The sequence below is a fragment of the Dipodomys merriami genome, unplaced genomic scaffold (genome assembly GCF_024711535.1).
Source record: "Dipodomys merriami isolate MVZ:Mamm:240054 unplaced genomic scaffold, mDipMer1.0.p SCAF_1, whole genome shotgun sequence".
Classification (NCBI taxonomy): Eukaryota; Metazoa; Chordata; class Mammalia; order Rodentia; family Heteromyidae; genus Dipodomys; species Dipodomys merriami.
The window spans coordinates 43,588,065-43,601,231 of record NW_027202270.1 but is presented as its reverse complement, the minus strand read 5'-3'; the positions used below and the strand labels follow the sequence as shown (position 1 = coordinate 43,601,231).

The window sequence follows — 13,167 nt, the reverse complement described above, 5'->3', positions numbered from 1 at the left end:
GATTAAATCATTATGCACAAGTGTAACGCTGTCCTTAGAGGAAGACTTGAACGCAGAGCAGGAGTGTGGCTTCCTTGAAGACTTTTGAACTATCCTGCTGCTAATAGCATGGTAGGGAGTCCTCAACATTTTGAGCCAGTGATTATCATTTAGACCTTTAAGACAGGAATTTATATCCTATCCTCAGTTACTGTCATACATTTACATCGCCATTTATTACTTAAATGGTGGGTTTTAAAAAATTCCTTCTAAAATCTATTCCTTGCCATGGAAGAGGATGTTATGGTTTTGCAAGTTTTGTCTTTAAACATGGGTTTCCAGTGTTTTGATTCCCCAGGCAGTTTGGAAACTCAGTGGAGGTGCCTGTTCTCAGGCTCTTGTCATGAGCACTTTGGAGAGTGATGGTTTCCTATTCCTTTTGTGTCTGAGACAATCTTAGTTCAAAGCCAGACTTACCTTCTTTGATACAATTTTTTTTCCCCCTTTGCTGGGCTGTGGGAAGAGACTTGGAGCTGCTGGGCTGCAAGTTTCCTTCCACACCCTCAGCAGAGGCAGGCTTGAGACCAAAGGCAGCTCTCCAATGGTGGAACTGCTCCCTCCTCCCCGGCTTGGGTGGGCCATTCACAAGCTTGCAGCTGAACACAGTGCAGTGAGAAGTGTGCTCCATGCTGCCCTGTTCCTAGGAAGGAGTTGTGGGCATCCCTTGTTACTACAGGCTGCCTGGGGCACCCTCTACAAGAGTACTTGAAAGAAGGGAAGGCAGCTGGGATTGAAGCAGAAGCCACATTTTGGTTGGGGCAGTGGGTCCTTTGGGTGGTCAGATCCTCCAGTACCAGGGGTAATTCTACTAGCTCAGGAGTCCACAAGAGTTGAACACTTCAGACCTGTTAGGCAGGGTCTTAATAATTGAGATTAAGGTTGTTCTCTGGTGTCATTGTTCAGAGACTGCTCTGTTTATGCTTAGTTATTTGTTCCTGCTAGGCATGCTGGCTAATGGACTGCAACCTGCCTTTAAGGCCCGTTGAAAGCAGAATTAAGCCATTGCTTGTTTCCCAAGTTAGCTTGGCAGTTTAGAGTCTTAATAGCCTGCCAGACTACTCAAGAGTGACTGGAGCTTGGATTTTGTGCCTGGAGTTTTGCTCTGCCTTCTCTCTGACTCCATTTTACCTGGGGACCAGGTGTGGCAGAGGAGGGCGCCACCTGCCGGCTGTGTTTCACTTAGCGCCTCCAGCTGCCCTGGGATGCACATATCCAAGGTGCATGCTGAGCCCACAGGGAGGCTGGCAATAGCTAGCGTTGTCCTCCAGTAGACACATTTATTTCCCTGATCGTGTGGAGTTCTTTTCAGACTTAGTCTTTTCTCTCAAAGCACCCTGCTGGTTCCTTCCTTGTGTGGTCCACTGTCATTTGCAGCAGTGGCCACAGGTACAATGGGAAGTCCTCTCCAGGAGCTTAGCATGGGCAATCTTGTGGCCCCAGCCCCTGCTGCCCAACTTGTGTCAGCCAATGAGACCAAAGGAACCCTGAGGGTGGATGAACAGGGAGAAGACGGCTGGAGGAAACAGACCTATTCTGAAGGACGGTCTTTAGACTCTATAGTATGTTCTCTGACCCTTCTCTCCTGAGCCCCAACTTGTCACCACACTGGCTCCCTAGTCCTTTCCTCAACGAGCAAAAACTGCCTTTGCTCAGGGGCTCAGAGGCCTGTGCTCCATCACCTCCTTCACCTCCAGTGCTGCTGTCACCTCTGGTGACACTTCCTCCCAGGCCTGTGTAGGTAGACCTAGTACTTGTCCTACTATCGCTGTATCACCCCAGGATAGAGGTTGAAGGGTATGGGTAATTTCTGTTTAACCTTGAGGAGATTGCCTACTCTTCTTGAGGACTCTCTATGTACATTTGTTAATGGAGTGAGTGAATGAATGAGTGAATGGAGCATTTAGGCAATTTCAAGCCTCCTACCTGCCTGCCTCAGATAGTTTAGGACTATCCTTGGGTGTGAGTACGAAGAGGAAGTGATTTGAGGAGACAGAAAAACCTTAGGGCCTCCTGGCTGCCCTTTACAGCCTGCCACTGGCAGTTGGTTAACTTTACCCAGCCCAGATGCAATAACCCTTCCATTGTGCTTTGATTTGCCAGGATTGGGTCTTAAACCTGTGGGTATAAAAACAGTTCTTGTTTCATGGCTCTTAAGTTTTGCCCTTTCAACTAGGTTGTAATCTCCTTAAAAATCTAAAGGAATGGAGACATCGCCCCAAGGTAACTTTTGTTCTGGATCTCACCTAGTGGTGAGATGTGAAGACCAGAGTAATGAACCCCGCCTCCAGCTCCAGGCCTCTGTGCCTTCAGAGAACTGAACCCAAGCCCTAAGCTGTGCAACTCTGGCCCAGCATTCCCCCTTTTCTCTCCTGGTTCCCCAGCACAAGTCCTTTATACACCTGTTCACCTCCCAGTCCAGGCAAGCTCACCTCTCAGGTGCACCACGACACTCCTGGGATCAGAAGTAATATATTGGAGATGGGTGTGGGGTGGATCTACGCAGACCCCTGTGGCTCTGTCTTGCCCCTGCCTTCCACTTGGGCACCAAGGACACTGCCTGGTCCCTCGACATGTCTGCTTCAGTTCTGTACCTTGATGTGTGCCGTTTCATTCCTTTACATGTTTGTAGGGTGAACTTGGAAAGGTGGAGGCTGGTTGTGCAGACCATCTAGGGATCCTGGGAAAGGGACAGTGAGGGAGGGAGCATTATGTTCCCATATGACACACCCGATTCTCCTCACTGACTCCCCCTGGACAGCTGCAGCTCCCTCTGTTTGCCAAGTGCATTAGCTACCACTAGACCAGCCATATTATGTCCTTGACACAGTGAATGAATCCTTTATTGGGTCCCGGCAAGAGGAGGTGGCAGAGACTGTTGGCTCTGTGTTTATTTTGTTTTCCTTTTGCACTTGAACTTATGGCTTTAAGGCCAGACAGGGCTTGTTTGCTATGTGTTCTGTGGGGTTGTTGTATGCTTCTGTGTTCCCAGCTAGTTTCACAGTTCCAGCCTTATTTCCCAAACTTGTCCCCCTGACTTTCTGTCCAGTCAGGTTAGGTGTAGTTTCCTTCTCTCTCTGTCTCTCTGTGCTACCAGGTTAAACCCAGGCCTTAGGCTTGCTAGGCAGGTGCTGTACTGCTTGCACCACATATTTAGTCTTCCTTTTCTCTCTTGTTTTAATTGTGACATTAGTCAAGCAGACCCCAGAGATGGTAACCCTGGTTCCAAAGAGCAAAGAACCCTTCTGGCTATGAATTTGTAGGGTTAAGCTGAGGGGCCTCTCTTCACAGGGACTCCAGGGTGGGAGGGCATTAGGTATACTAAATGCAAGAGTCTCAGCAAGACAATACATCAACTGTTTAAACAAATGCAGTTTGTAGTTGTCAATTACACCCCCAGCAAAGCTGGGAAAGGAAGAGGGTGGGGAAGAATTGAAATGTAAGACGCCCAGGCTGCAAAAGAGAGGAATTCATTCCAGTTTTATCTTAGGCAAAGGGAAGGTAGCTTTTAACTCTATTAAAACTGAAGATATAGGATGTAGTCCAAACTACCCTTGAACAGCATCCCAGGAGGGTCTAGAGACAGAAATAGATATACTGTTGTGTAGGAGCAGTGTTGGAAGTGTTGGTTCTTTTGGCTGCATGTACTATCCTTGTATGAAGAGCTTGTCTTTCAACCCCAGAACCACACCGCACTTGAGTCATGGATTCTGAGACAGGTTATTTTCCCTTTGCTTTGTATTTCACCATCATTTGGGCCTCATTTCTGCAGTTGTGTTTGTGTGTGTTGTGTGGACCAATCAAAAGACTACCGTTGTGTTCCCTCACTGCCCAAGCTGCTGAAGAATTAGTGGATTCTCCAGCAGTCCTGATAGCTTGGGGTTCGACTTCATTTCAATGGTAAATGTATGTAATATTTAAATACCCATATTGTCTCCCTTTTGTCGCCAGCTTGCTCGTGGGGGCACCTCGAGCAGAAGCCTTGCCACTGCAGAGGGCCAACAGGACAGGAGGCCTCTACAGCTGTGACATCACCTCCCGAGGACCGTGCACGCGGATTGAATTTGATAATGACGGTACATTCTGCCCTCACTCACTACCAGAAAGGGGGTGCAGGTGTTTATGCTCACTTGAGAGCGGGCCTTTTAATCACATCAGTCTTGACTTTATTTTCCCTCAAAATACTTTGTAAAGAACATTAGAATGCCACATTTTTATTGCATTAATATAGTGTGTTTGTGTTGCCATCTAGTGGAGTGTTGAGGTTCTGCAAGAGACAGTTGTAAAACTGAACTCAGATAAGTGGGGAAAAAAATAGAATGTGTATATCTTATACTCAAACAGAAGCTTAAAATATTTGGGAGAAAAACTATTGCTGTTAAAAATATATGGCAGGAAAACGATGCATTTCTTTTTGCTAGTGTTAGAGTGAGTGTTTTTTGCGGGGGGGGGTGGTGGTTTTGTTTTGTTTTGTTTTGTTTTTTTTGTTTGGTTGTGAAGCTTGAACTCTGGGCCTAGGCACTGTCCCTCAGCTCTTCAGCTCAAGGTGAGTGCTCTACCACTTGAGCCATAGCACTACTTCCAGTTTTCTGGTGGTTAATTGGAGATGTCTCACAGCTTTTCCTGCCTGGGCTGGCTTGGAACTGTGATCCTCAGATCTCAGCCTCTTTGGAGTAGCTAGGATTATAGGCGTGAGCCACTGGCTCCTGGCTTTAGTATTAGAGTTTGAAATTTGGGTTTCATGCTTGCTTGGCTGGTACTCTACCATTTGAGCCACATCTCCACTCCATCATTTTACTGATTATTTTGGAGATGAAGTTATCACTGACTTTTCTCTCTAGGCTGGCTTTGAACAATGATCCTTTGGGTCACAGCCTTCTGAGCAGCTATTGTTATTTTTCAACTGATTAGAATATGATACATATTAGTTGTAGGAACTTGAAAGGTTTTTTTTTGGTCAGTCGTGGGGCTTGAACTCTGCGCCTAGGCGCTATCCCTCAGCTCTTCAGCTCAAGGCGAGCACTCTACCACTTGAGCCATAGCACTACTTCTGGAACTTTTATAGACCTATAAAGCATATAACTTTATAAACTTGAAAGTACATAGACCTATAAAGAAAGGAAAAAAATAGCAAAACGTTACTGATAAACTCGGTATCTAGACATACTGGCTATTTGACATTTTAATAATTTTCCCCCTCTGCTTAAATGTTTTCATATTTTTATAGTGATTCAAGATTGAAATTAGGTCTGCTTGCTTCACAATAAGGAAGGAAAAACCTTGAATACTGAATCATAAAATGAGCTTGACATGATACTGAAGTAAGGCCAGGTACTGATGGCTGCATTTGAGGCTGAGATCAAAGCCAGCCAGGGCAGAAAGCTGTGAGACTCTTATCTCCAATTAACCATCAAAAAACCAGAAATGGAACTGTGGATCAAGTGGTAGGGTGCCAGCCTTGAGCTCAAAAGCCCAGGAATAGCACTGTAGGCCTTGAGTTCAAGCCTTAATGCTATCATACAAAAAAACGTATGTGTTGGGGGGGGGGGTGTTCTTAAGTATACATACATGGTATTCCTGCTCCCCCCACAAAATACAAAATATACTATTTGCCAACTGATACTGAATCTTAGGCCTTATCTCTAATAATAATTTTTAAAAAAGAATAACATACTGTCATACTTTTTAGAAATGTGGAATAGATAAAGGAGTAACCACTTTTTCTTGGTTTGGTTGGTAACCAGACCTTAGAGAATGGGTTTATAATGTTACTTTAAAGAGCATCTGTTGAAGGGCTACCTCTAGTTACATAATTTTCTAATACCTTATATGTAGGATTTTTCTGAAAAATTCTTACCAATGACCATTTATCTGTTCTCTTAATAAGAAGTCAGTTTTTTGGTCTGAGTAACTGGCATTCCTAGATGCTAGACTTGGAGTCAGGCAGTTGTGGAAAAGTTTTATTGTATTTTTGTTCATCTGTGGGCTCCTAGTCAGTTTAGTCATCCGGAAGTGCTAACTGACTGTATAACCTGTTGCTCTCCACAGCTGATCCAATGTCGGAAAGCAAGGAAGATCAGTGGATGGGGGTCACTGTCCAGAGCCAAGGCCCAGGGGGCAAAGTGGTGGTAAGTAGAGAACTGCATTCATCCCATAGAGCTGGGGTACCTGGTGTCAGCAATGCTCAGCTGACAATGAACAAGTCAGCCCTGACCATGTGGAGTTTACCTTCTAGCAAATTCCCTGCTTCAAAGCAGGAATCAGTGTTAAGTAGAATCTATGATATTTTTCCTGTGATTTCTAACATACTATTTGACAGTCTTACAACTTGATACAATTTCAGATTGTGGCTCAGGTTAGCTTGAACTAAACCACAAATAACTAAAGCAAAAAGGAGTTAGCAATGTGATTCAAATGGTAGAGTGCTTTGCCTATCTAGCGTGAGGCCCTGAGTTCAAACCTTAGTACTTTAGGGGGAAAACAAAGAAGTAAAAAACTAAACATAGTTTCTGTCCTAAGAGCTTTGTGGTCTTATAAACAAGTTATTAAAAATACATGGGAGTTGGGTGCTGGTGGCCAATGCCTGTAATCCTAGTTACTCAGGAAGCTGAGATCTGAGGATCATGGTTCAAAACCAGCTCAGGCAGGAAAATCCATGAAACTCTTACTCCAATTAACCACCAGAAAACCGGTAGTGGCACTGTGGCTCAAGTGGTACAGCACTAGCCTTAAGCTAAAGAGCTCAGGGACAGTGCCCAGGCCTGAGTTCAAGCCCTGAGTTCAAACCCCACGACCAACCCCCCCCCCAAAAAATATATATATATGAATTACATGGAAGGTATCATCCAGTAATTTTAAAAGTCTTATTTACTCTGAACTTCTTGCTAGCAGTAGTGGCAAAGGAAAGAGAGGATATGTTAGGTCCATTGTGCCGCATGGCTGTAGTGTGCTTCCACGCTGGAATATGATCATTTTATTACAAGGAAAGGGAGTGGGTAGGAAGAAAGTGTCTTTGTTTAAAGTATGTTTAGTTGATCCCTGTGAAAATAAGACCAGGATTTGTCTCCTCCATAATGTAATTATTTTCACACTGATGGCGTAGAATAGCCACTAAAAGCCAATGAAGAATATGAAGTTATAAGGTATTTCCCTTTGTTATTTATGTGACAGGTAAATTTAAACATAAATTGCCCATGGAAGCAAACTGGCATTTCAACATTACTCTAAGTGAGAGTGTGACAGAAGTCCTGGTTTATTAGACACCATGGTCTCTAGTGCCATTGTGGAGAAGGCTTACTGGTTTGAGATCCTCTCCCAGGATGAGGGCACGTTTAATCATGCCACTTAGAATGAACATCTTGATAACTTTATCCATTCTGTGAACTTTCAGTAAAGTCGACAGACATGAGTGGGCTCTCCTATTCCATCTGTTTGCAGACATGCGCACATCGATACGAAAAAAGGCAACATGTTAATACGAAGCAGGAATCACGGGACATCTTCGGCAGGTGTTATGTCCTGAGTCAGAATCTCAGGATTGAAGATGATATGGATGGCGGGGACTGGAGTTTTTGTGATGGTCGATTGAGAGGGCATGAGAAATTTGGTTCTTGTCAGCAAGGTGTAGCAGCTACTTTTACTAAAGACTTTCATTACATTGTGTTTGGAGCCCCGGGTACTTATAACTGGAAAGGTATGATGTCTGAATTTACAAAAAAAGCTATTAGAGTCACTGAGGAGTTCCTATGAGATTTAGACCATGTGACCTTTAAGTGTGTTATAAAGCATTTGTATGTTATAAAAGTAGGTGGGTGTTGACATCTCTAATCTAATCAATTAAAATCATGGGAACTGGAGGCATGGCTCAGCTGCAGAGCACTGGCCTAGCAAGCAAGAGGCCCTGAATTTAATGCCCAAAAGAAACTGCTAAAAAGAAAAATTTAAATAAGGGGACATGTTTTTAGCATTAGGTTTTTTTTTTTAAATATTTATTTTTTATCGTCAGAATGATGTACCAGAGGGGTTACAGTTACATAAGTAAGGTAATAAGTACATTTCTTGTCAAACTTGTTACCCCTTCCCTCATTTTTCTCTTTCTTTCCTGTCCCTCCACCCCCACCCCAAGTTGTACAGATCATTTCCAACATATTGTCTTGTGTATGTCGCTGTTGCATTGGTTCCCCCCTTGTCCTTTGTCTCACCATTCTTTTGTCCACCTTCCCTTCCCTAATTTAGATAAATGTTTATACAATACCAGGGTACCAAAATCAAATACAGTGACAACAGGATATTCCATAGGGGGAAACCATGCAAAAGAAACCAAAAAAGGGGCTGGGAAGGTAGCTCAGTGGTAGAGCGCTTGCCTTGCAAGCATGAGGCCCTGGGTTCGATTCCTCAGCACCACATAAACAGAAAAAGCCGGAAGTGGCGCTGTGGCTCCAGTGGTAGAGCGCTAGCCTTGAGCTGAAGAGCTGAAGGACAGCGCCCAGGCCCAGAGTTCAGGCCCCATGACCGGCAAAAAAAAAAAAAAACAAAACCACATAGTACATTAAAAACAACAACAAAACCTCCTGTGTTCATGTCTTAAAGTTTATTTAGCTTAGCTTAGTTTGTTTTTAAAGCCCCGTGTACTAGTACTTTACATTAGTACAAGTACTTAACTTTTTTTCTCTAGGAATATAATAATTACCAGAGTTGTTCTTAGTTGTTGTTAGTTAGTGATTTGAAAACTCAGAATTTAGTGGTATGTACAAATAATGTGTTAATATGGATGTTTCTTTTATTATCCCTTATGGTAAAAGGCTTTGATAGCACAGAAAGTTAGGTGGGCAGATGATTGCCGTATCGGGGAACTTTCAGATGGTGATTTCAGACAATGTGACATGGAATGATTCATGACGTTATGTAACAATTATTATGAATGAAAGGAGATGGGGCTGGAAAGGGGGTGGCTTCTGTATTCTGATTAGATGAACCTGGTCAGTTCCTGTAAAAAAGTTTAGCTTCTCTGAAGAAATTAAGCAAATATAGAAAGCTTCATTGTTTAAGCTAGGCTGAAGAGAAACACATTGTTCTGGACAGAGACTTCTTTTTTTTTGGTCTGTTGTGGGGCTTGAACTCTGGGACTGGGCGCTGTCCCCCAGCTCTTCAGCTCAAGGCTACTGTTTTACCACTTGAGCCACAGCACCACTTCTGGTTTTCTGGTGGTTAATTAGAAATAAGAATCTCATGGACTTTTCTTCCCAGGCTGGCTTTGAACTGCAATCTTCAGATCTCAGCCTCCTGAGTAGCTAGGATTACAGGCATGAGCCATTGGCACCCGGCTTTGGACAGAGACTTTTTAAAAAAAGATTTTTATTAAAATAAATCATAATGTTGTTATGCATCAGACGACACTTAGGAAAAAAGTTTTCCTTTCCCACTGAAACCTTCCTGTTTTCATTGTTATTAGAAATGATTCTTGGGGCCACGATCCTCTGTATGTGCACTCTAGTAACCTTGGAAAATAATCTCATTACATGTATACATATCTATGTCATATAATGAAATCAATCAGGCTCATTTGACCTAATAAGCTCAATTTAGGAAGTTTTACTTTAGCAATGATAAGTGACATCTGGCCTGTTGTGGTAGCTCAAACTTGTATCCTAGCTACTCGGGGCAGAGATTAAAGGATAAAGGCCCAAGGCTAACTCATTATAAAAGAAGTTTGCAAGATTTTCTGTTAGTCAATGCTGGTTCTGATGGCCCATGACTTTGTATCCCAGCTCTGGGGAAGAACAATGGTTGGGCTCAGTGGAGTCATTCTGTCATTCCAAAGATCACTGCTGCCCACATTGGCCTCGGCATAAATCAAGACCATACCTTGAAGATAACAATGCAAAGAAGTGGTTGGATATAGCTCAAGTGGTAGAGCACCTGCCTAGCAAGCTTGAGGCCTGAGTTCAAACCCTAGTACTGCCCAAAAATTGTGAAAACACTCACCAATTGTGTGTATTTAAATTAGTGGAGATACATGCGTTCTCAACTTTGACTTTAAATGTTGCATTTTAAAAGGTAGGTCACAGTTAGCGCTTAACTATATGAAATCTTTTTAATAATTGTAAATACTTCTGAAAGATGAAATTTTGGTCAAAGGAATTTAAGGAGAAGATCAATATATTAATTTTGATTGATACACTGTAGAAAAGAAACAATTTGATGTAGGATTAACAAATAAAAAATATCATGTCTGTCAAGTTCATGTCATTTAAAGAGTTGACTAAGCACACACTTCATTTTCCATCCAATTCCATGGCATTATGAAGATCACTTTTGTAAATGCATGTAATTTTGTGTATGTCAGTCATGGAGCTTGAACTCAGGCCCTGGACATTGTCCCTGAGCTTTATTGCTCAAGGCTAGTACTCTATCCTTTGGAGTAACAGCCCCACTTCTGGTTTTCTGGTGGGTAATTGGAAATGAGTCTTATGGATTTTACTGCCTGGGCTGGCTTTGAACTGAGATCCTCAGACCTCAGCCTCCTGAAGCTAGGAGTACAGGTTTGAGCCATCAGTGTCCAGCTGCATGCAATTTAAAAAAAAATTTTTAAATGAGAACAAATTTCTTTTGCATAGATTTTTGTTGTTGTTTTTGTTGTTGTTGTTGTCGGTTGAGGGGCCTCAATACTTGGCCTGGGTGCTGTCCCTCAGCTCTTCAGCTCAAGGCTAGTGCTCTACCACTTGAGCCACAGCGCCACTTCCATCTTTTCTGCTTATGTGGTGCTGAGGAATCAAACCCAGGGCCTCATGCATGCAAAGCAAACACTCTACCACTGAACCACCTTTCCAGCCCCTTTTACATAGATTTTTACATGAACATGCTCAATTAAACTACCTTTCAAGTCACCTCTCTAATCTGCCTTTTCTTCTAAATTTTTCTTCCTGTATTCCTTGATGACAGAGGGTATTTATTAGGTGCCATCTTATTTTGTTTCATCTTCATTTTTTTTGTTTTATCATTTCATTCCTTTAGGGATTGTTCGTGTAGAGCAAAAGAATAACACTTTTTTTGACATGAACATCTTTGAAGACGGGCCTTACGAAGTTGGTGGAGAGACTGACCATGATGAAAGTCTTGTTCCAGTTCCTGCTAACAGTTATTTAGGTAGGAGAGAGGGCAGGTGGCATGCCTCCCTTTCAGATGTGATTCTCCCTAAAGGGCCCCAGACCCCTACATTTCTAGTCTGATTCTAGGCCCAGTGGAGCCAAAGGACTTGTTACATCTGGGTTATTGGAGGCAACCCAACTGCTGGCTCTGGGACCTTCCCTTCTGGCTTAAGGCTCCATCAAAGGAGGAAGAAACCTGTTACACTTACATCTGTCTTTCCTCTTGGAAGTCTGTCTCTTGAGCAGACTGTGTCTAACCTGCAACAGGCCATGTGTATAACCATGAGAAAATGCCTGGATGTTTATAGTGGGCAGAACTGCCTTTTTGCTTCCCGCAGAGCCTCATTCTAGAGATACTCTTAAGAGCTACATTTATAAAGTTACTTTGAAGTGGCAGGTCAAGATCTCCAGATCCTTCCTCTGTTATTGCCATTCTCTCCAAGGGTTGGCCCTCCCTCTCCATTGAGACTTCCATGTCACAGGGCCTGGTGGGCAGCACTGGGGCTCCTGGCTGAGGTTGAACAGGAAGGCTAACACAGCCGGAGGACACCCAGATTGTGTCTTAAGTGGCAATTCCTTAACTCCTGAAGCTCGTTTGCATTACTAATGGTGGCCTAAATTATTCCTGTGCATTATGGTAATTACACAAAGGCTTTTAAAAGCTTTAATTCTTGGTATGAGTTGACATAAAGAATAATTACTGTTCGTTTCTTGGAGGAAAAAAAGACAGAAAATATTCTAAACCTAAATAGTAACCTATTTGTTAAAATGATGAGAAAAGTACCCATATGCTCGAAAATTACTAGAACAATGGAAGATAGAAAAGGAAACAACGCAGGTACAGGTACATAAATAAGACCAAACAATGTGTTAGTAAACATATTTCAAGTTATTTTGATTCTATAAATATGCATGAAGTATTACTATTAATGGGGGAAAAAGCACTCTTCAATTCATACATTCCAACTCCCATAGAAAAACTGAACATGAAGGTATGGAAGAGGGAAGGCTCAAACAGTATACTTGTTAGGCACAGTCTGTGTGCTGTTAGTAAAATATTTCCCTTTTTTGTGTTGTTTTTGTGGTGCTGGGAGTTGAACCCAGGGCTTGTACACTCTAGGCAAGTGTTCTACCACTGAGCTATACACGCCCAACTGTATGTCAGCTACTGTACTCAGTATTTTACATAGCTAATATAATATGAATTATTACCCAGTACCCCTTTCTTTTCTTTTTTAATTGAGAAGTAAAACTGTGATTTAGGGGACTTGATTTTGTAGCCCAAGTAAGACCATTGATACTATTCACCCCCCACATACACATACAGAAGGAGAGAAATACCTTGGAGAATTGGAGCTGGGAAGCAGCTGGTGTGTGAACGGTTTGTTAATGGCTCCACAGGACAGGAAGGGAGCTCAAGGCTAGTGGTTTGCAGTCTCACGTATTAAACAAGGGTTTTCATAGTAAAAGCCTTTCAAGGTAAATGTCAACAAACCAATATTTTATTTGAACATATATTAACCAGTAACCTCTCTTTCTTCAGATGTGCTATTTAGAGATTACTTGTGATGGGAAGTACTTAGTTTTAATTGTTCTGGTCAAGAAGCCAGCACTTTGGTTAAAATATAGGAATATATAAAGCATTTTCTTAAATGCATTTTTCCATTTTGGCAGTGCATTTTTTCCAAAGTAGATGTCTGAAAAAGAAATCGAGTTCGTGTTGTTACATTTCACTTGTCTCTGTTAAGAGGGAGGCTGTCATTTCAAAATATCAGTGGGTTTGGGGAATAAAATGATCTGCCTGAGGTTTTGGAAGTAGCAAAGAAGACAGCTTGCCCAGTACGACAGTGGCCTCATCCTTCAGCGAGAATGGCAGTGGTGGGGCTTGCCTGTTACCAAGCATAATTATTTTTTCTTCAATCTCTTCCATCCCGTGCATGTGTACAGGCCTGCTGTTTCTGACCACCATTTCCTATACAGATCC

At 42.6% G+C, this 13,167-nt stretch overlaps 1 protein-coding gene across 3 annotated transcripts in view; it reads left to right on the top strand.

Moving 5' to 3' along the window:
- Itga6 (integrin subunit alpha 6) overlaps positions 1-13,167 on the top strand; it is a 90,498-nt gene that overhangs the window by 34,449 nt on the left and 42,882 nt on the right. For all 3 annotated transcript variants that reach the window (XM_070020865.1, XM_070020857.1, XM_070020874.1), the window contains exons 2-5: positions 3,988-4,112; positions 6,085-6,164; positions 7,474-7,729; positions 11,050-11,181. In XM_070020865.1, coding sequence (XP_069876966.1) covers positions 3,988-4,112; positions 6,085-6,164; positions 7,474-7,729; positions 11,050-11,181 — 593 coding nt within the window. The remainder of the gene's footprint in view (positions 1-3,987; positions 4,113-6,084; positions 6,165-7,473; positions 7,730-11,049; positions 11,182-13,167) is intronic.